The 22,734-nt window shown below is 36.6% G+C and overlaps 1 protein-coding gene and 1 pseudogene across 1 annotated transcript; one reads left to right on the top strand and one right to left on the bottom strand.

Annotated features, from left to right (window-relative positions):
• Window positions 1-2,726: 2,726 nt before the first annotated feature.
• On the top strand, window positions 2,727-22,189 carry LOC107828464 (serine/threonine-protein kinase TOUSLED). Its single transcript, XM_075219089.1, is given in 18 exon segments — window positions 2,727-2,919; window positions 3,581-3,822; window positions 7,673-7,762; window positions 7,964-8,116; window positions 8,118-8,162; window positions 10,934-10,990; window positions 11,188-11,295; window positions 11,608-11,652; window positions 14,689-14,801; window positions 18,061-18,127; window positions 18,743-18,809; window positions 19,382-19,479; window positions 19,578-19,757; window positions 19,914-20,124; window positions 20,272-20,536; window positions 20,674-20,728; window positions 20,948-21,109; window positions 21,739-22,189. Coding segments are annotated over 17 exon segments (2,043 nt in total). The 5' UTR covers window positions 2,727-2,919; window positions 3,581-3,591; the 3' UTR covers window positions 21,835-22,189.
• LOC142163724 (U4 spliceosomal RNA) lies at window positions 4,443-4,572 on the bottom strand (annotated as a pseudogene).
• Window positions 22,190-22,734: the final 545 nt, after the last annotated feature.

Raw genomic sequence — 22,734 nt, 5'->3', positions numbered from 1 at the left:
AAACAGTTTTCATATATTTAAAAGTAGAGTAATGAAACTGAATCAAACGATAAATAGGTAAAAATCATGACTGAGGATATGCTTTCGAATCAAAACAGTGTGATGATAGTAGTAAAATACCCCTGAGGTCCAAACAGTACACAAAGGCCCCAAACATGGCATTCAGCCCAAGCTAACAAATTCATTTCTAAAACACATAGATATTATATAGAGTTTATCAAAATATGCAACTCTACAGTTGTCACGGGATGGATCAAGTCACAATCCCCGTGGGTGCACACCTACACGCCCGTCACCTAGTATGTGCATCACCTTATTTATCAAAATAGTACGAAATTTTAGGGTTTCATACCCTCAGGTCATGATTTACAATCGTTACTTACCTCGAACTGGACGAAGATCTACTCCGCAATGCTCTTGCCTCTCGACTCGGCCTCAAATCGCTCCGAATCTATCCAAAATCAGAATCATATCATCAATACATGCCAAAGGAAAAAAACCCACAAAAAAATTATCAAATTAGACACAATATCCCGAATTTGCTCAAACCCGACCCCGGGCCCACGTTTAGAAATCCAACAAAAATAGCAAAACTAGAAACTCCTTTCACTCCTGAGTCTATACATACCAAAATCATCAAAATGAGACCTCAAATGACCCCTCAAATTCCCAATTTAAACTCTCCAATTTCAAGCCCTAATCTCCCAATTTCTTCTAAAAATTTTCCACTAATATCATGATTAAACAATGGAATAGTCACCATCAACACAAGATACAAGGTCCAGCTAGTTTACCTCACTGAAAACACTTAATTCCCTCTTGGAATCACAGTCCCCAAGCTCCAACTCATCCAAAAATGGTGAAGAAATGGTAGAAATTCATGAAGGTGACCTTTTATACTTTCTGCCCAGCGACTTCCGCATCTGCGATGTCGCACCTGCGAAAATTCCATCACAGGTACGGTTTCCACTTAAATTATAGAACCTGCTTCTGCGGCCAACATCTCGCACCTGCGGCATCGCAGGTGCGATCATAGTGCGCACCTGCGATTTTTATCAACTTCCCAATTCTCCGCATATGCGGTCCAAATTTCGCTTCTGCGAGTCTCGCACCTGCGGTCCCCATTCCGCAGCTGCGGAAATGACAGAAGCAACAAAGTTCAGCTGCTTAAATCAAGTTCTAATCTTTCTGAAAACTATCTGAAATTATCCCGAGGCCCCCGGGACCTCAACCAAAAATACGAACAAGTCATCTATCACCATTCAAACTTATTCCAATCTTCGGAACACTCAAAACAACATCAAAACACCAATTCACCCTCAGATTCAAGCATAAGGATCTCCAAACTTCCGAATTCCGCAAACAATGCAAAAACCTATCAAACCTCATTCGAATGACCTAAAATTTTGCACACACGTTACAAATGACACAGCGGACCTACTTCCATTTCCGGAATTCCATTCCGACCTCGATATCAAGATTTCCAGCCGTCCGAAAAATACCAAATTTTCAATTTTGCCAATTTAAGCCTAAATCTACCACGGACTTCCAAATTACATTCCGAACACGCTCCTAAGTCCAAAATCATCTAACAGCGCTATCTGAACCATCAAAATTCCCATTCGAGACCTTCTACTCATAAGTCAACATTCGATTGGCTTTTTCAACTTAAGCTTCTACATAAGAGACTAAGTATCTCATTCCACTCCACGACCACTCCGAACCCGAACCAACCAACACGATAGGACGAAATACAGCGAAACAATACATAAAGAAGCAAAAATAGGGAAAATGGGACTGTAAATCATGAAACGACCGGCCGGGTTGTTACACTTCAATTGCAGCGCTTCTACACCAATAGTCATTTTGACGATAACTATATATATTAACGATGTGATGATATCTTGTTTCTCCAATATATGGGCTCAAACTCTCCATTATCCACACCCTTTTAGGTAATCTTTCCTCTTGTTCATGCATATTTTTATGGACTTTAAGATTAATAAAATATGCTGACTTGTTTGGGATGATTGAGTTAACAATCAAGTCAATATTGTGTTGAGCTAGTATTTTGAAAAGCGAGCGCTTCGTCGCTTTAAACGAGAAGCGAGGCTAGACGCCATCGCTTTTTCCTAACTGAGGCGACACGACCAGCAGAAGCGATCACTTCAGCCAAAAAAGCGCGAAGCGGCCCAAAAGCGAGAAACGCAGAAGCGCTCGCTTCTGTTCAGAGGGTTCATTTAAAAAAATAAAAATTGGGTCTTTGTTTTTATTATACAAAACAGACCCAAAGTGAAAAGATCATTCTTTCTCCTTCCTAACGTTAGGAGCACCAACCAGCTAGGGTTTCAGCCTCCAGCCTGCAGGTAATTTTTCTTTTCTTCTTCATCTCCCTCTTCTCTTTTTCGGTTTTTCTCGTCCAACCGTCTCCACAGCCAGGGCAGGCGCTGGTTTCCCACCCCCTTTTATTCTTCTTATTTATGAATTTTAATATATATATTAGTTTATAAAATTAATTATTATATATATATGTTATATTTTCAGCTTATTTAATTTTTTAATGTGTATTTTAGTTTATAAATTAATTATTATATATATGTTATATTTTCAGTTTATTTGATTAATTTTATATGTATTTTAGTTTATAAAAAGTTGTTTAAAATGTATTTAAAGTTGAAGTTGAAATAGTGAAATAGTTTTAATGAACAAATGAGTTATTCTAAAACATTATAGAACAGATTGCTCATAACTCGCACCAAGTTTACTCTCTCTCCGTTACCGTCAATCAACAGCGCGTGGATCTTCCCACTGTTTCTTCACCACTATGCCGTCAGTTCCGCTTCCTACTTGACTGAATCTGCCGCCATGGATACATAAACACTGATGGGAATGCAGAGGAGATATTCTCAAATATTCCAGGTCCAATTTTCTCTTCCAAAATTCTAAAATAACATAATCTGATCCCTTTTACGGCGTTGATTAAGTTTTTCATGAACCAGTTCAACTTAGATTTTGCTTTTTTTTTTTTTTTTTCCTTCTGCCTCAGATTCTGTATCATTTGTAGTTTAATATGTTTTTGAGTTGCAAACAACTTTTGAGCTAAAGTCGGCATCTTTTTCTCTGCGGATTTTACCCTAAAAGTTCCATTTGTTTCTCAGTTGGCAAATTCGTAATTTTGTTGGATTGTTTTAGTTTACGCTTATGGCATCTTACATTGGTCCGTAAGTATTGATAAGTGATGTTCTGTTTTCAAAAAGACCCACTCTTCTGATTTCAAAAATCTCCCCCTCACCTCCTCTACAACTCCTTATTCCTTCCCGCCCTTAAATTTTTTCCATTTCCACAAAATAGGAATTTAACCCTAAATCTCCACAGTACCCATTTATTTGCTTTCTTGTTGTCAAAAGGATTGAATTCATTTGAGGGACACTGCCGCTTCTTGTTTTTACAACTCGTTTTGACTAAAAGGGATCTCCTAAATTCGCTTTGAATTATAAAAAGATACCCAAGTTCATCTCTTTTATGTTTTGGGTCTTGAAAGGCACTTGTGAATAATCTGATTATTTGTTCTTTAAGGTAGCATTTTGAAAAATGTCAGATGATATGGTCATTCATTTTGCATCCAATTCTTCAAACCAATCAGACCAGTCTCTGCCCACAAAGATTGCTAAACTTGAGGCAAGAATGGTGGGCAAAGCCTCATCTACATCTACATCCCAAGCTACTTCCTGGTCTGCCCCAGCCAAGTTTGGGCTTGGGCCTGGGCCTGCTGACAATGTTGCTGAGCTTGCTGTCTCTAGTGATTCTGATGATGATGATGATGTAAGTGTTTGTGAAATTCAGCTTTTTCTTTCTTTTAATTAGCGTAGGTATGGAAAAATGCAATTCTTATTGTTGTTTAAGTTTTGGGCACTGTTAAATGTAAAAAATGTGTGCTGTCACTTAAAGGTAATTGTAGGTAATTTTATTCAATAAGCACTTATTAGTATCCTAGAATAAATTGTAAGTAACCTGCTATAACATGTTAAATTAGTCTGATAGTGCTAAAATTTATTACATTGTCAGTATATATAACTTAAATCCTTACAAATGGGGTTTGCTAAATGCAGCAAAATCTTGTAAATGGCATCCTTGTCTCTAATGCTGGAAAAGCTTAGAATTATCTATATATGTGTCAACTTAATTACTTTCTCTACTAGTTTATTGGTCCGTGTTCCATGTAGACATGTACCTCTGCAAACATGGATACTTGTGCAAGACTAAAGTAGTAAAGAATAATTGTAGAGAACGAGAGATCTATTGGTTTTGCAGAATGAGTATGAGTAGAAGTAATTTGACTTCTTGAACGAGCGCAATAGTATATGGTTGGTGCATCTTGGACTTTTATGAATAGCTTGCTATTTATAACTTGTATGTGCTTGTATATTCGGATAGTAGGTTGAAATTTTGAATGACTAATTGAGAAATTAGAAGAAGAGAATTCGCAACTTTGTTTGGAATAGTTTTCCACCAGCGATAGACGTGCCTCGGTGAGAACCTCACTAGCTTCAGCATTGCCCCAAGTGCGAGATAGAATTGACAACTTTGTTAGCTAGTTGTCAAATTGGAAATGGTGACTGTGGGTGTACTATAAATGCTAGTTATGACTAGGTGTATCACTTATCTTACCCAGCCTACACTGAGAAGATAATAGAACGTCAATGCTCCTATAATTTTGGCATTGCATTGTCAAGGTATTTCACATTTTCTTTCAGGGGTGTGTTGGTCTCCTTATATATATATATATGAATCCAAATCTGCAGAATCACTCATGTTATGATCTTCTACATCATGGGTCTTTCTGTTCCGTCATCTATGTTCTTCATGTAGAATTCAGACCGAATGACTATGAAGTTACGTGGAAGCTTCCATATATTATGGGTAACCTAGGAGACATCTGATGTACTTTCAAAATTTTGCACCTAGTGAAAGCGTTCGTCAAACTCACGTTAGAAGAATGTAAGATGGAGAGAAACCTCACCCACATGTTTCTCAATCCTGCAAGATTGGAAGAAGAGTTGAATAAAGGAAGAAGGATGAAATAAAAGATCAATCATGTTTTTGAAGAAAAAGCTTAGAAAAACTAATCACCAATGTTTATTTTCAGCATATTATGCCCTTTAAATAGGCCTTGCAATGAGTAAAATTGATAAGGTTAAGGAAAACTAATCCTAATCTAACTAGAATAAGAATAAGACTAAGAAAACCTATCCTAACTAAAATAAGTAAAAGAATTCAAGGAGGAATGGGATACCAACTATCAATCCTAATTTGTAGAACTACAAATATAACCTACTAAAACAAAAATTAAATTACTAGGAAACAAGAAATAAAAAATCCCAATCTTTAAGGAAAAGAAATCCTAATCTTGAATGGATTCTTGGACTTCTTCAATTTCTTGAAATTCGTGGCCTTCTTGATTTTGCGTCATTCTCCCCTGGTTGAGAAAGACTCGTCCTCGAGTCTAACAGCTTCCATAAATGGCGCAAGATTTGCTATCATAAAGAATGAGGACCCCATACTCGCCCGGTTTCAAGTTACACTTTACTAGCTTATCATAGAGCTTCTTCATGTTGTAAGAAAACTTAGCATGTGGTTGAACAAATCCCACTTTCTAAGTTTCAACTTTCTACCAAGTCTTCTCCATGTAATCTTTCTACGTTGACTCTCAAATTTCAACTTAATAACTTAGAGAAAAGAAAAAGAATGCTTGTTATGAGGATGACAGTAAAAGGTGGGACAGGAAGCATGATACCAGAAATGATGCATGATCATAATAAAGTGAACCATGGCTAGTACATGAGACATTTTTCTTCAAGGCTTGCTGGCAATTTTTCGTGGATGTCTAGATGCCTTTATCCCTGTGTTAGGTTATATGGCCCCTCAATGTAGAGAGAAATAGCTAATTATCATACCAAAAAATGGAAGCTAAATGTACAATTCTTAATGATCCATATATGGAAGATTACATTTGGTTTTTAGCCATTCAAAAAGAATGTGCAATTGTTTTGAATCTCCGGCCTAGAGAAGGTAGGCAAGGTGGATTTGGGGGGCAGCAATCTGCATTGACCACTTTGCTTTTCTTCTGTTGCAAATAAAACCCGATCACATGCTTGGTGCCTTTGGAATAGTTGAAATAGGATTAAAGAATATCCTTCTGGATGGGGTGGTGTCACCATACACTCATCCTTCAGCTTCTATAACTTATATCAGCAGTATTAGGCTGTCATTGCCTTTAACTCTTTCATTCGTACTATTAAGTATTGAAGCTGCTTAAGTAAGAGGTTACCGAGAAAAGAAAATAAATAAAAATAAAGCCAGAATGAATAATTTTGTTGCTGATTATTTCCAATTTCCAATAGGAAATTAGAATTAATGTTGCGCATGAAATTAACAGTACTACACCTTCTTTAAACCTTTTGAAGAACGAGGCTAGATCAATAGCATCATTATGTCGCATAGAGCCCTGCTTTAGTGGCACAACAAGCCGAGTAGGAGGATAGTCCATATGAGTTATGTGATATGTATGATAGAAATAAAGTGACTATAATACTCTACAAACAGTGAAAGGTTAGCAGAAGATGTTGTACTGTTAATTTCATGTGAAATAGAATTCTCTTTGTACTTTAGAATTAGAATTACTGTTGTGTGTGAAATTAATAGCACTACATGTTCTGCTAACTTTCCCTTGTGGGATTTCACTGGGTTTGTTGTTGTTATTGTTGTTGTTGTATTCTGCTAACTTTCACTTTTTTGTAGAGTATCCTTTTTACTTTATGTCTGCGTCAGGGCTATATGCATATCGCATAATTGGTATGGACTATCATACTCTGCTTATTGCGCCTCTAAATTAGGGCTCTATATGACCTAGTGTTGATACTGATCTAACCTCGTTTTTCACATGGTTCTTTCTATGCATTTGAAATATGTGGCCGCATACCTATATTTTCCAATTTAATTGTGTACTAAGTACCATTCTCTTTGTATTTTGTCTATCAGTTACGTATGCACGCCTTGTTTCCATCTCCTCTCTTTTTATTCAAGCTAAATTTCTGCAGGAAAATTCTACAACTCATTCTAGAGAAGTTTAATAGTTTCTGGCATTCAATTGCCAGTAGTTATGTTCAAGAAAAAACTTATCCAGTTGTATTAACGGGAACTGTCTTCTGTAAAAAGCTTTCATACCTTGTAGGTTTCAAACTTCAACCAGTTCACATCTACTAAAGTTTCTTCCTTCCAAATTCCGATCCAATAGTTCTGAACAGAAAGTCTTTTTGAGTTATCAGAACCTAGTAGTTTGTGACCTCAGCATCTCGAAAGAAACACAACTCGGAATTGATTGTAAGGTGCATTGGATGATTTCCCCCTGTACTTTTAAATGAGAAATCTGGATCCAAATATCTTCAATCTTGGAACAAATCTAATATTTACTTTAATAAGCCAGATTTTGCTCTGGTATAATAACAAATATTCCTGGCTATGATCAAGAAGAATTAATTACTCTGTATGAACTGCACAAACTACTGATTGCAAATTTGCATTAGTTTCCAGTGCTGCAAATCGTTCTCCATCTTCTGCTCTTAAAGCAAGATTTTCTTTCTCATTGCTGACATTTCTCCTTCCCCTCAACCAGAATGGAAGGGAATTTCTCATACAAGCAAACACTCAGAAGCGGCGCAAACTCGAGGATGACAACAGCTCAACTTCATTTGAACATGTGGAGGTATATCTTATATTTATATGCTATGTTTTATATATAACGTCTTACTCTTCTTGGCAGTTTCTTTAGGTGCGAAGCATTCTAATAACTGAGATACTCTCTTTTACAACTGTTGATTTGCTAGCCATGTTATCTTAGGGTGTTTTTCAGCTTACCCTTCTGGAAGAATGTATATGCTAATGCTGAAGGAAATACTTTTTGTAGACAGCAGCTGATACTGCGAAAAAGATAGTAGACAATACAGACACAAGCAAAGTGGGTTCAGATGTGAATAGACGGAAACAAAGCCGTGTCAAGGGACAAACTAATTCTGGTAGAGGACGTGGTTCCCGAGTTAGTGATCAGACCAAGTCACAAAGCAGTTTCTGTGTCAAATGGTCAGCTCGAGAACTCTTACCAGAAGGTGAGTTTTTCCTGGCATGATTTTAGGTTTGTTTTAGGATAATATGAGTATTAGTAGTGATTGAGCTTGAAAAGATAAGTGTAAAATATACTGGCAAATGTTTGTCCAACACCATAGACAGTGCATATGGAGAGGTAACAAACAAGACTAGGAAAAAAAAAAAAAAACTAGAGAAGGTCCTGCTTTATCAATGTCAATTCTGAAATATTTAAGCTTAATATTAATACATATTAGAGTTGCGGCTAACATTCATTTCTTTGCTGTATCTTTACAATGGTTGAAATCTGGACTTATGCTGCTAGTTCTACATTCTATATGCTGAAACAAATTTAGTTTTCATTGTTGTAATGTGTTTCCTTTTTTCTTATGTTATCCTTTATACCTTAGCTACTCTTGTTTCAGCAGATTACTGGGACAATTTGATAATAGCTATTCAATGTTTAATGGATTATCACTTAAGATGACTACAATTGAACAAATTTGTAACTGGATGAGATATTTTTGGGTGGTATCATCAATTTACTCTTGTGATTTAGTAAGTTTAAAGATGAGTTGGTTTATCCTGCTTATTAGTCAGCATTTCTCCGTCATAGTATTACTGGCTAAAATCATGATTTTAAACATTGAGTAGACCAGGTTCGCATCGGCCTAACAAGCACATTGCCCATCCTTCTTTTTTTTTTCTTGTGGGGAGACGAGTTGGGAAACCCATTGTACTGGATTAAGCATAAATATCCTTTTACCCCTTTCCCTTACCACTGATCATTCCCCAACATGAGCACTAACTCTTCACCATGCCCGCTCACGTATCGCCGCTCACACCCCTACACCGCCCTGCCACGCCTAATTTTTGTACTATTCTTTTTTAGCTGTAATTATACAAAATTTGGTATGATAATTAAATGAGTGTAATTTCTTCTTTTTGCTCTTATGACCTCTTAGGTGTGCTTATCATAATCGGGAAATGTTGTATTTCATCTTTATACCTTCCATGACTCAAAAAGCCCAGCTCCCCTATTGACAATGATGACTAAAGCAGCAGATCTTCTTCAATCATGGAGAAGAGGGTTCTGGAAAATGAGGGGACTACTCTTTGACATGGTTATGGATATGCAAAGTCTTTATCTGATTTGTGAGTTCGATGAAATGAAAAAAACAATCTAGGGCAGTGCTTTAGAGGATATGATAATATTTCTGGAAGAACACTCCTTGCTCGTAAGAGATAGAAACACTAAGTGGGCAGACTGAGTCAAATTTGGTTGCTTGATCAGGGTAGAACCAGTGTAAGTATGCACGGGTCTAACAGCCCCTTGTAGAGGTTGGAGCTACCTTCTTATTCGAGAAAGGATAGGCAGGTCACTATTGCTTATGGAAAACTTCAAGTCAGACCCAATCCAACCAATGTTTGCCTGGCCACTATTGGGTTGGGTCAACAATGGGTTTAGGTGGGCGATAAACTAACCTGCCCAAAAGACCTTCTTTTGGACTAGCCTCAATATATCAATATGAACAACAACAACAACAACAAAAAACCCAACCCGAGTCCCACTATTGGGGTAAATATATCAATATGAACAAATTAATTAAAAAAGAGATTTATATCTATTGCACTTTTTGCAATCATATCTGCGAAAGGGTTGACACTCTGCCAGTATTACAGCCCAAAAAAAGAAAAATTAGAAACATTAGACATGGGGGGCAGGTTAGAAAGTGATCTGTGAACAGAATATGACTAGGGACTAGGGTCACTATGGGTTGGGCTAAAGGTGACCCAAAGTGAAAAGCATCACTCACCAAACTCATAAGTGCTTGGGCAGGTTGCTGGTTACTAATTTCTGTGTTGATCTTGTCACTTCTATGTTATACGAGATGTGAGACTTTGTATGACATAATAGTTAAAGGTTTTGGTCTTTGGGGAAATACTGGGTCAGAACATTTGGTAGAAAATGAGGAGAAAACAAGAGAGATACTGCAATTGAAAGAGGAAATAAATAAGAAAGAAGGAAGGAGAACAAGCTAGCATCAGAACTTTAGAGATCGGAAACACACACCAACTATGAGTTTACCTATTCTTTTTTGTTCTTCTCCTTTTTGGCATTTATCGAGCATTAAATTCTGGTTGAATTGACTAGCTAAGATCTTCTGAGAAAGATATTCTGCGTGATTAGTTATCCTCTATACCTTTTCCTGCTGTGTAGTTATATAGGACACTAGCAATGACTTGTGAGTTTCTGGACAGTGTTTTGTCATTTAGATTCCTTTGATTGTGCTTCTTCAACTTGTAGCTATCTTAATCACAGTGAAGCAATTGAGCTTGCTTATGTAGGTTTACCTAGTTGTCATGTGTTGCTTAATTGTTAAGAATGCTTTGTTGCCGTGAAGGGTCACTCCAGGTATATTTGTTTTGTTTTGTATTCTTCTCTGTTGATGCCCATGAGCTTCTTTATAGGGTCTGTTAAAGATATATTACGAGATTGTTCTGTGTTTACGCATTTCTGAGAAGCAGTGGGAAGCAGCCATCTACCAAATGTGTGAACACTTAATACGCAATATAAATCCTCTGCAACCCCAACCCCTTCTGATATTTAATAGTAAACATCAGTTTGTTTTGGAAAGTATCAAATGCAAATAGATTGTAACTTTACTCTATGTGAAGTTGATTACAAAAGGTAACAGATGCCAATTTTGAAACTTTACAATGGAAAGGATGATAGATTGCAGAGTAGGCAGTTCATCAGTGGATTAACACATTATCATTTTGCTTGGTGTAGTTGCAGGATGGTTTGCCAAAAGAGCAAATTGGGCACGATCGACAGACTGTATTCGAAGTATGGGTTTAGTTACAGTTTTCTGATTTCTTCCGTTCCTTTTTACTGGCAAAAAGTGCATTCTGACCTGCAATTTCTATGCGATGAAATTTATCCCATAAAAAGTGTTGCAGCTCATCAATTTTATGCAGTCACTCTTTGCTACTGTTTTATAACCTCTAATTTATTAAAATGATGTGGAATGCCCTTGGAATTAGGAGGAGATCACTTCTTTACGGGCAAAAGTTGTGGCTTTGGAGGAAGAGCTTAAGAAATCCCGTCAAGAGGCATCAGATTATCAACATCAGTGTCAACAGCTGGAAAAGGTACAACTTCTTTCCTAGACATAGCGGTTGTTTGGTTACCCGCACTACTGGAAGTGATCTCGACATTAATAGATCCAGTGTATTATTAGAAACAAATGTTTTAAATTTTATGTACAAACTTTTAAATGGTTAACCAACCCTTTGATAACAAATGCAAGTAATTCAGAAATTATTATTCGTTGAATTAACATTCCTAATATTATAATCTGTATATAACTTGTCCGTATGCAGACGAACCATTAGTTGCTTTCGCTTTCAATAATAATTTCAGTTGCAACTGATTATTCGTCATTGCATGATTCAATTATACAGGAATTGAAGGATCTTAAAGATTATGAGCAGCAGACAAAGGCAAAGGTGTGCTTCATCAGTTGCTTTACTTCTTTTGGTTGGTCAGGTTCTGTTTCTGCCCTAGAAATAATAACTATTGCTTGTGCAAGGAATTATTTAGTTTGTGCGGTTGCCTCTCTAAACCTCAAGACCGAAGAAATATATGTGACACTATTATTAGCTGTATCAGTGTGCTTGTCGCCAAATCAAATTTTTGCTGAGTCTGATTGGCACTATGTTTTCTTTAAGTTGTATTCCTTTGGAGATATCATATTAGTCTGAATATGCTATTAAACAATGTATCTGTTCATATGATTTTCCTTTGGAGGAAACATACAGAAATCGTAAGAGGTGTGTATTCAGTCTGACCATTTCAGTAGAACATATAGTTATTCAAATTAAAAACCAGAGTTTTCTACCTTGTGTAGAATGGAGGAATATCAAATACCCTGTACTACTGAAGTTCTTTACATATGTATGGTATGTATCAGTGTTAAAAATAGCGTGAAGCGAGGAAAAGCGACAACCCCCATTTCATAAAAAGCGAGAAGCGAAGCACCCGCTTTTTTTAAGTGAAGCGGAATTTAAAAAAAAAATTAAAATTAAATAATTGGGCAGAAACTTGGCAGAAACTGGGCAGAATTTTTCTGAAAAAAATTCGCCAGCATTTCGGCGCTTTTTGGACGTTTAGAAAGAAAAAGAAAAAGAAAAAGAAGAAGAAGAAGAATGAAAATAAATTTGGAAAACATAACATACCTGTTGAAACTAAGTTGTTGTTGTACTGTTGAAGTCTTGAAGAAGAAGAAGAAGAAGAACCCTAGTTTGCTTGAACAAATCGCTGCTTGAAGTGAGGCAGAAATTGCTGGTTTGAAGAACCCTAGTTTGCTACTAAAGAAGTCGAAGAAGTGCTAAAACAGAAACAACGATTTGGGTCTTTTAATTGAAAAATCGTCCGCTTCGATCGCTTCTGGGCGCTTCACCGCTTCTCGCTTTTTAGAGAGAAGCGGTCGCTTATGCATACCTGAGCCGCTTTTAACACTGGTAGCGATACCCCTCCCGCTCCGCTTCGCTTCTCGCTTAAAGCGAGGAAGCGCCCGCTTTTTTTAACACTGGTATGTATTACATGCAATTTGTGCACAACCATTGCCATTCAGCTTGTCTATCAAAATAGTGTTGTGGAATCTGGCTTTATTGAATCTAAAATGCTTCCTTTTGCTATGGTCCATCTGTGGACATATTTATCATCTCATGCAAGTTGTTCACAAACATCACTATTTAGCTTCCTCTCAAATATTGCTGTCAAATCCTGATTTGTTAAACTTTAAAATGTTCCTCTTATCTGTGTTCCATTTGTGTCTGCAATGATCTCATGTCGACAAGAAGGTTAAAATACCTATCTGAAAGGGGTTGTGGTGGGTTTTGGAGTTTTTTTTTTTTTTGGGGGGGGGGGGGGAGGTGGAGAACTAAAGATGTCAACATGCCTTATGGTTGTGGGTTATGGAGGAACATTATGACAGGATGGACAGAATTTAGTGGCAATATATCATTCAAGGTAGGAGAGGGGAGGAGAGTTAGTTTTTGGAGACATAGGTGGTGTGGAGATAACATGTTGAAGGATGATTTACCGAACATGTACCGAGTATCATGCCAAAAGGAGTTGATAGTCCAACAAATTCGGAGGATAGAAGGTGAAGAGATTTTTGGGATTTGAGATTTGGGAAGAGTTTCCATGATTAGGAGGTGATTGAGATCCAAAGATCGATAGACTTGCTCCATAAACAATGTACGTCACCAGATGGCCATGATGCATGGAGGTGGGGGTTGGGGAATACAGAGTATTATTAAGTCTTTCTATGAAAAGCTTTTAATTAGGGAGCAAATTGTTTTTCCATATAGCTCGATTTGGATCCCGAAGGTGCCGGGGAAAGTATGCTTCAAGATTGACCGACTTGCTCCATAAATAATGTACGTCATCCGATAGCCATGATGCATGGAGGTGGGGGTTGGGGAATACAAAGTATTATTAAGCCTTTCTATGAAAAGCTTTTAATTAGGGAGGAGATTGTTTTTCCATATAGCTCGATTTGGATCCCGAAGGTGTCGGGGAAGTATGCTTTACTTGGTTAGCAGCTAGAGGGGCGATCTTGATGGCCGAGAACCTTAGGAAGCGAAAGGTCATTTGTGTCAATTGCTGCTTCTTGTGCAAGGAGGCGGGTGAAGATGTGGATCATCTCCTTGTACATTGTCGTGTTGGCTCAAGGTTATGGGGGGAAATACTTAGTTGGTTTGGTATTTCATGGGTGATGCCAAGTACTCTTAAAGAATTAATGATCAATTGGAATTGTGGTAGGAGGAGGAAAAGGCACATGGCATTGACGGTTGTTCCACTAGCACTCATGTGGTTTATAATAAAAATGGACCCTGGGCCTAACTCAACCTCAAAAGTTAACTCAAAGGGTGAGGATTGCCAAGCCATATAAAGAGTCCAAGGAATTCATCCATTTCCGATGTGGGATTCCATCACCCCGCCGCACACCCAGGCTGGCCAACTGGAGCGTGAACAATCTATCTTGGGGGCCCAACACCGGGGGCTTGACTCTAATACCTTGATATGAATGGACCTTGGGTCTAAATCAACCCCAAAAGCTAGCTCAAAGAGTGAGGATTGCCCAAGCCATATAAAGAGTCCAAGAACTCATCCATCTCTGATGTGGGACTCCATCAGTTTATTTGGAGGGAAAGAAACATATGAGCTTTTGAAGGGGTAGAGATGAGTTTTGTTCAGTTGAGGAGTAGCCTCCTATCCCTTATTTTCTTTTGGTGCGCCCATGAAGTTCGTTGTTGTATAGAATATTGGGTGTCCTTCTTAGAGAACCTTATTTTTTTGTAGGTTTTTTTACTTTTTGGTATACTTCTCGTATACGGCACTTTTCATTTGTCCCTATCATTAATGAGAATTTTATTTACTTGATAAAAAAAAAATCTGAAGAAACATGGTTGATGTATTCCTGTTTATTTGTATATCCTCATGGCAGTGGTTCATACATATATTTTATTTTGCAGAGAACGAAAATAATATCTGAATTGTTAATATCTGTTTCAAAAGCTGAGAGGCAAGAGGCACGAATGAAAGTGCGACAGGAATCTTTGAGACTGGGCAACGTGGGAGTAATCAGGTACCTCATCCTTATCACGTGTTATATGGAGCAAGCAATTTGCTGCTTGGTCTAGTGTATATAATAAGTTCAACAGATGACTTCAACTAAGCTGTCCATAGGAAGCTGCCAGCAATTATATTTCCTCATCAAACCTACTTAAACAAAGTTTGTTTACCCATCAACAGAAAATCTATTTATAAAGTGCCCAGTGTTATATAAGCGTCACATTTTGATCTAATGATAGAATTTTGCTAAAGTATCAAAGTGTTCACTCATCTCTCCCTTTTGATTAATACAATTTACCTTATCAAAAAAAATATTTCGACGCTTTGGAAGCGAAGGATACTTAATCTAATATGCAAAATATAGCCTGTATTTCTGCTTCTTATCTGGAAATGTACTCTGTGTTGTCTCTAGGGATTTTGAATTGTTTAGCACTATGGTATCGATTGAAGGTCACATGCTTCAAAAATTCCCCAACTGTTGTTCTGACCATGCTTTAAGAGATTTCCATGATTTCTTTCAGAAGCTTGCATAGCAAGTTATTGCTCAAAAAGCACATTCACTTTTGGAATATAGTGTTGAAGGTGCTTTACAATGGACTTGGTCATGGTTTAACCATAGGATGCCAGCAGAAGATTGTAGGGGAAACTGGAGCTTTTTTCTTATGTAAGATGCTAGTCAAGTTAATTCTGAAAAAGAAATGGAAGCAAAACTAAATATCTTGAAAGAAAGAATGGCTTTACGGTTTATGTGGATTGATATCCATAGTTCACTGGACATGTATACCAGATGACTATGTGCTATCATTATCAATCCAAGGAGTAAGAAGTAGATTCTCTAGACTATGCACTATGTGCACTGCGCTACCTCTATTTTGCTTACCTTGCCAGGGCAAACTTAGAACCAAAATATTCAAGTATCTTGTTAGTTTCTGGTAAGGGAATTTGGAGTCTTGATCCTTGCACTTAACAATTTACTAGGGGTGCCATTTAGGCCCAGAAAGGGCTGGTGATATCTTCATAGACGTTTGGAAGTGGCTTTGAAGCAGTTGCAGTAGTATGGCGAACCAAGGTATTCAATGACATATTTAAGAATGAAAAGATGCCGAATTAGTAAGAAAATATATCTGAAATGAGAACCTGTTTGATTTTATGCTTAATAGATCTGCAATAGTGGTTATATTGTTTATAAGAAGATGAATGATATTCTATAGGAAGAGACAGAAAGATCTGCATATGATATTCATTGGCCTAATTAAAGCAGATGATAGAGCACTAAGAAATATCTTTTAGTTTGAAAAAAATTCATATCAATCATACAAGTTCCATAAAGGATATTTGTGAAGGAGCATTCACAAGTGTGAGAAGTGAGAGAAGGTACAGAGGAGTTCCTATAATTGTGTTTACGCGGAGGATCTCTCTTGAGTCGGTACTTGTTTACCTTAGTTATAGATGAGCTAACAATCATTTACATATAGTCAACCCCAATTAGTTTGGGATTGAGGTTCTTGTTACAATCGTATAATGATGGATTCCATGGTGCATGTTATTTTCATAGGGCATTAGGTTAAATGACTAAACCAGTAAGGGGTCGTTTGGTAGGGCGTATAAGAATAATGCTAAATAAGGTGCATTAGTAATGCAGGTGTTAGTAATGCATGGGTTAGTAATGCACGCATTAGTTATACGGAGATTATTTCTTATGCATTGTTTGGTGTGGTGTATTAAAAATTAAAATGCATTGCATAATTTTTAAGAAATTTAATTGTTTACAAAAATGCCCTCCATATTCGTTAACTTAAGGGACTTTAAGGATAATTTTGTCTTTAACCATGCTAATGCATGCATTAATAGCCTTTGTATAGCTAATGTCATGGTTTTCTATGCATTAGCTATACATAGGATAATACCAAATAGAGTGTATAACTAATACTTGTATTAGTTATATATAGGTTGAAAAAATGTACCAAACAAAGCATTACTAATACACAAAGCTAATGCATGCATTATTTTCTCTAACACACTCTACCAAACGACCTCTAAGAGAGTGAATCAAAGTTTGAAACTATGGATAAGCACTTTAGATAATGAGGTTTTATGATAAGTAGAAGAAAGATATAATATATGCACCAAGTTTAGCTACCACAACAAAAATAAAAAATAAAGGTGAAGTGGCATTTGACGGGATTGTGATGTCTAAACACAAATATCGAGATACCTAAGCTTAGTCCTGCAGGAGAAGGCATAATAGATGCAAATGTAATAGATAGAACCACTCTTCTCAAAAAATGCAATAGATAGAACCACAGTAGGATGACTTTTTAGAAAGAAAAAAAGAATTAAAATTGCATGTCTGAAATAGAGGTATGCTACAGGAGTGATATTCAAAAAGGAAGATACATAACAAAAAGAAAGGTAATTTCTGTATAAAGGTTGAGAGACCAACAACGTTATATGGGAGTAAATATTGGGCATCTAAGGTCTACCATATCCCTAGATGAAATTGTAAAAATGTGAATTTTAAGATGGATGTACAAGATTGGACAAAATTAGAGTGATCACATCCACTTTGCAAGTAGCACATATAGAAGATTAAACAAAACAGAGTTTCATCTGGCCATATCTTTATGTAAACTTGCATATCACCGGTCCATAGGTGCAACACTATAATGATTGAAGGTAACATAATAAAACAATGAGATAACCTAAAATGACATGGAAAGAAGTTGACTTAGAACACCAATCTTTCAGATGCGGACACATATAAAACATAGAATACAATGGAAGCAGAAAATCCGTATGATTAATAACAACTAATTTGGAGTAAGGTTTAATTGTTATTATTATCTTACTTTAGGTGTGTTGTTTACGAGTAATTTTTTTATTTTAGTTAGAGACTTCTTGTTGTTGTTGTTGTTGTACTTGTAGGTCTGCCTAGGAATAAGTTTGAGGCTTAGAAAAACTCTAGCTTGAGAGAACTTCTATTATGCCTTAAAGGACAAATATTCTAGTGTTGAAAATGAATGGTCTGAATAGAGAAAAGTAGACATAGAGGATTCATATTATCCAATCGCAACTATGGATTGAGGTGTAGTTAATTGATTGATTGTAGTTGTGATTTTGTAGATGATACATATGAAACAGGTGTACCATTAGAACTCCATAATATCAGTATCCTGTATGCCAAACTCCTCTTAGTATCATTTTAATCTAACCTCTTCATTTTTGTGACTGCTGATTGTTTTCTGTTCTTTATGTTCTTTGGTTAATTGCAGAGCTGGAACCATTATTTCTGAGGCCTGGGAAGATGGGCAAGCACTAAAGGACCTCAATGCTCAGCTTGTACGTTCCTTAATTTGGTGTTCTCGCAAGAGAGTGCTTGTTTTTCATTATAGGGATATGTTAAGGTGTCTATATTGACGATTAACATAGTTACTACACTTCTGTTTAGCTTATACAGTACAATAGAGCTTCAACTTATGTCTTAACAACCATGTCCACAAAAGAAGGGGAGACTTAAATTAGGAAAAGTTAGTGTACTGAAATCTAAGAGTTCAAGTAAAAAATTTAAATAACAGTTTAAAATTTGATGAAGGGCCATAATTAGTTGAAAACACACCACACAACACCACTAATAAGAAGGACGAACTGGCACTAGTTTATTCTGCCTGGATCCTAGAACGCACAAGAGTTGTCCATCAGGGAAGGAGGTCAGTAAAATTGATGGATAAAAAGGAAAGCAGGCCAAGTAACTTTGGATATTTTCCAGTTTAGTTCTATTTCGAAGAAACTTTTGTTAGATTTCTTGCAAGCCGAACTCACCGATAAGCCCAATATACACTTATCCTATGTGCTATTTAGTTTCTGCTGTTTAATACTAGTTACACTGCTAATCATTGCTTATCATATGCCTAGATTCAATAGGTATTATTGTTAATGGATTTTTTTTTTCTTTAGAGAAACTTATTAGAAACTAAAGAAGCTATTGAACGGCAGCGTAAATTGCTCAAGAAACGACAACCAGGTAAAGTTTTCCCTTTGAATCATATGTACTTTCTCATTTTTCCTTCTCTTGCTAGAAATGGTGTTATTTTGGTGCATGAATGTGATTTCCTCCTGAAAATGTCCCTAACCTGTATGCTTTTTAGTAATGGTACTAGACCTCTAAAACTTCTTTTACTATATTTTCTGGACTTGAATCTGCTTTGTGTTAAGTGGTTGCATGGCATTCCAAAGGTCAAGACATGTTGGGGTGATTTTCAATTTCATTCCTGTCTTGTCAGCTGGCATTAGAATAAAGCTGGAGCTTTAAGCACAACATATGTTATTTATTGTCATCTTTTGCTTGAGTGTGGTTTCAGCAACATTTGCTGGAGGTCCTGTCTTATTATAATTTATAGTTGCTTATGTCTTGTCAGCTTGGAAGTACTCTCTGATTAAAATGACTTCCACGTTGGGCTTCTTGTTCATGACAGTTTTGTCAAAATTTCAGCAGGAATAGCTGTTCATTTGATTTTTCAATTTCCTGGACTGTCTCAACTATGTTTCTTGAGGTATAAAAGGTTACTAGCAATAATGCTTACCCTACCATTGCAGATAAAAGTGATGGAGGAGATGTGGAGGGAGGTTTGCAGGAAGAAGATTCTCTCATTCAGGATGAGATCTACAAGTCTCGTTTAGCCAGCATCAAACGTGTAACTGTTCTCTCTTTTTTTTTTCTTTTTTTTTCTTCTTTTTTTTCCACATGTCAATTCTTTTTCCATGCTTCACACCACATTTTCTTTTTAATTAGGAGGAAGATGTGATAATGCGTGAGAGGGACCGATATGAACTAGAGAAAGGAAGGCTAATTCGTGAAATGAAACGCATACGTGATGAAGATGGTTCTCGTTTTAACAATTTTCAGATTTTGAACCACCGATATGCCCTCTTAAACCTTCTTGGAAAAGGAGGATTTAGTGAGGTGTACAAGGTAGGAATTTTAAAGTGACTGCTCATCTTATTTCCAGTAAAAAAAAAACCAATAGAATGGTCAGTCACCAAAATTGCAATGTAGACCTCTTTTATTTTGTAAATAGGTTGGGACAAAATATCGTTCCATTCACTTCAAATTGCAAAGTTCTGGCAGGCTTTCGACTTGGTAGACCATAGATATGTCGCGTGTAAGCTACATGGACTAAATGCTCAGTGGAGTGAAGAGAAGAAGCAAAGTTATATACGGCATGCAATCAGGGAGTACAACATCCACAAGACTTTGGTGCACCATCACATTGTGCGGCTTTGGGACATTTTTGAGATAGACCAAAACACCTTTTGCACTATCTTGGAGTACTGTAGTGGTTTGTTACTCTCTTTATTGCATAATCAATATAATACAAGTGAAAAATAAAAAAAAATTATATAGTACAATTGTTATTATGCTCGGTGGAATGAAGTATTTTTAGGATTCCCTCTCTCATATTGGGCATAAATGTTCTTGTCTGTAGGAAAGGACCTTGATGCAGTTCTCAAAGCAACACCTGTGTTGCCAGAAAGAGAAGCAAGAATCATCATTGTGCAGATTTTTCAAGGCCTTGTCTACTTGAATAAGAAGTCACAGAAGATCATCCATTATGATTTGAAGCCAGGCAATGTTTTATTTGATGAGTTTGGCATTGCTAAGGTCACTGATTTTGGCCTTAGCAAGATAGTGGAGGATGATGTTGGATCCCAGGGGATGGAGCTAACATCCCAGGGAGCTGGAACGTACTGGTGAGTGGTAAATTTTTGAATGTCACACTTAGCATTATGTTTACCAGGTGTATTAGTTCGAAACTTACTTTTGCTTTCATCTCTTGCCTCCATAAAGTATTAATAAGGTCCACTATTTCTGTCAATTGATTTTTCAGGTATCTACCTCCTGAATGCTTTGAGCTAAGCAAGACACCTCTTATATCCTCAAAGGTGAGTGCTCCTGCTTTACTTTCACTTGTCGATAAAGTTAAATAGGTATCCACTGAAATCCAGGAGAAAGGTCCTCAACATTTTCTTTAGTTCTTATTTCTAATGATCTTGGACTAATGCAGCGTCTGCATCTTAATTGATGCATTTATCCTAAATGTCCAACGAATGAACAGTTATTTGTTTATGAAATAAACTTGTGATTTTTATTTATGCAACTAGGTTGATGTCTGGTCAGCTGGTATTTTGTTTTACCAAATGCTGTTTGGCAAACGTCCCTTTGGGCATGACCAGTCACAAGAAAGAATACTAAGGGAGGACACAATTATTAAAGCAAGAAAGGTTGAATTCCCTACACGACCGGCTGTCTCTAATGAGGCAAAGGTGCGTTTTTTCTATCCTTATCTGACAAAGATATGATTAATTGTCACTTTTTTTTTGTGAATCATTATCAAGAGCAGCTGGTGGCCCTCAAACTCAGTTGATATTGTTATTGTTACCAATGTGCAGTAGATATACCCGATTATATGATAAAATGAGTCAACCGACCAATGGTTTGCCTTCTCTTCTAGGGTCATTTGATGCCCCAAATGTGGTTAAAGTTGCAAAATAGCTATATTGTATTTTTAGTGATACAGAATAGATATGGTTTCAATTCGAGTACATCCTCCGATGCTCAAATTGACTCCATGCTCTTATCTCAGTCCACATCGACTACTTTATATTGCCAGTATGAGAGTTGTCCAAACATACCAAGACCAAAGACTTCTAGTATATATCAAGATTTGGGATCAGGGTTCGGAACTTATGTCTATTATCCCATATGGCCACTTTAGGCCATAACACTTGGCATACTAGCTGGTTGATGAAACAAAATTCAATTAAGCTATGTACAAGATAAGTTACATTCCAACAGAACAGTATTTACTAGGACAAAATGGAAATATGTTTTATTTCTTCGTGCCACTGATTCTTGGATAGTTGATTCTCTCTTTTCTATGGATTTTGATCAGGAGTTCATTCGTCGTTGTTTAACATATAATCAAGCAGATAGGCCAGATGTTTTATGTATTGCTCAAGACCCTTACTTGACATACACAAAGAAATGATAGGAGGATGTTAATCCCATCTACTTGGACAGAGGGTCGTGCCTCTCGTCTATGAAAAAGGCTGCTGTCCTAGTATTAGTGCTCAAAGGAATTTTGTATAGTTGTAAAGCCATGTAATTTTTTGTCTCTCTACCTTCGACTAGAGGGGCGGCTCAAGGGGCCAAAATTTTGAGGCCCCAAAAACTTTTGATAATACATTTTATGATTTTATATTCGTCTAGACAGCATTAAAGTTTGTGGAAAAAAATATTACAGTAATATTTTATTTTTAAAAAAGGGAAGATGACCCCGTACTTTGTAATTGATGGTGACTGAAAACAACTTCAACTGAAAGGAGCCGTGAGAATTTGGAAAAGAATTACATTAACCTTGAATGTCTCTTAAGTGTTCAAGCGGAACTGTACAAGTAGAAGATAATGGAGTAGCACTTTAAGGGGAAAAGGGCCCAAAATGTCTCTGAACTATGGAAAATAAAATAAATTTGTCCTCCATTTGAAGTTGGTCCAAATATTGCTCTTAGCTAGCGTTTGGATATAGATTTGGTTGGAACTTGAAAAAAATGAGTTTTTGAAAGTTGAAATTGTGTTGAATCAAGTTACGTAAGTTTAAAATATTAGGGTGAATATTATGGATGTTCACACATAATTATTCAGTGAAAAATTTACCCCTTATAGTAAAATTATCCTTTAAATGCAGATAATTATAGAAAAAGATTCTTATAGTATCACGCCATACCGTTTAACATAATCATGTAAAATCTTTTATGCCAAAAATTTGTGTCTGGCCTCTTTGAGTGTTGTGCATCAATTTGGTCAAATTTCCTATCTTTAGTGACTAATAATAGTATACACATAATGTGAAAACATCCTTTTAATGCAAATAACTAGTACTAATACCCGC

Source organism: Nicotiana tabacum, chromosome 8 (genome assembly GCF_000715075.1).
Source record: "Nicotiana tabacum cultivar K326 chromosome 8, ASM71507v2, whole genome shotgun sequence".
Classification (NCBI taxonomy): Eukaryota; Viridiplantae; Streptophyta; class Magnoliopsida; order Solanales; family Solanaceae; genus Nicotiana; species Nicotiana tabacum.
The sequence above is the reverse complement of the archived record's forward strand: the minus strand, read 5'-3'. Positions and strand labels throughout refer to the sequence as shown.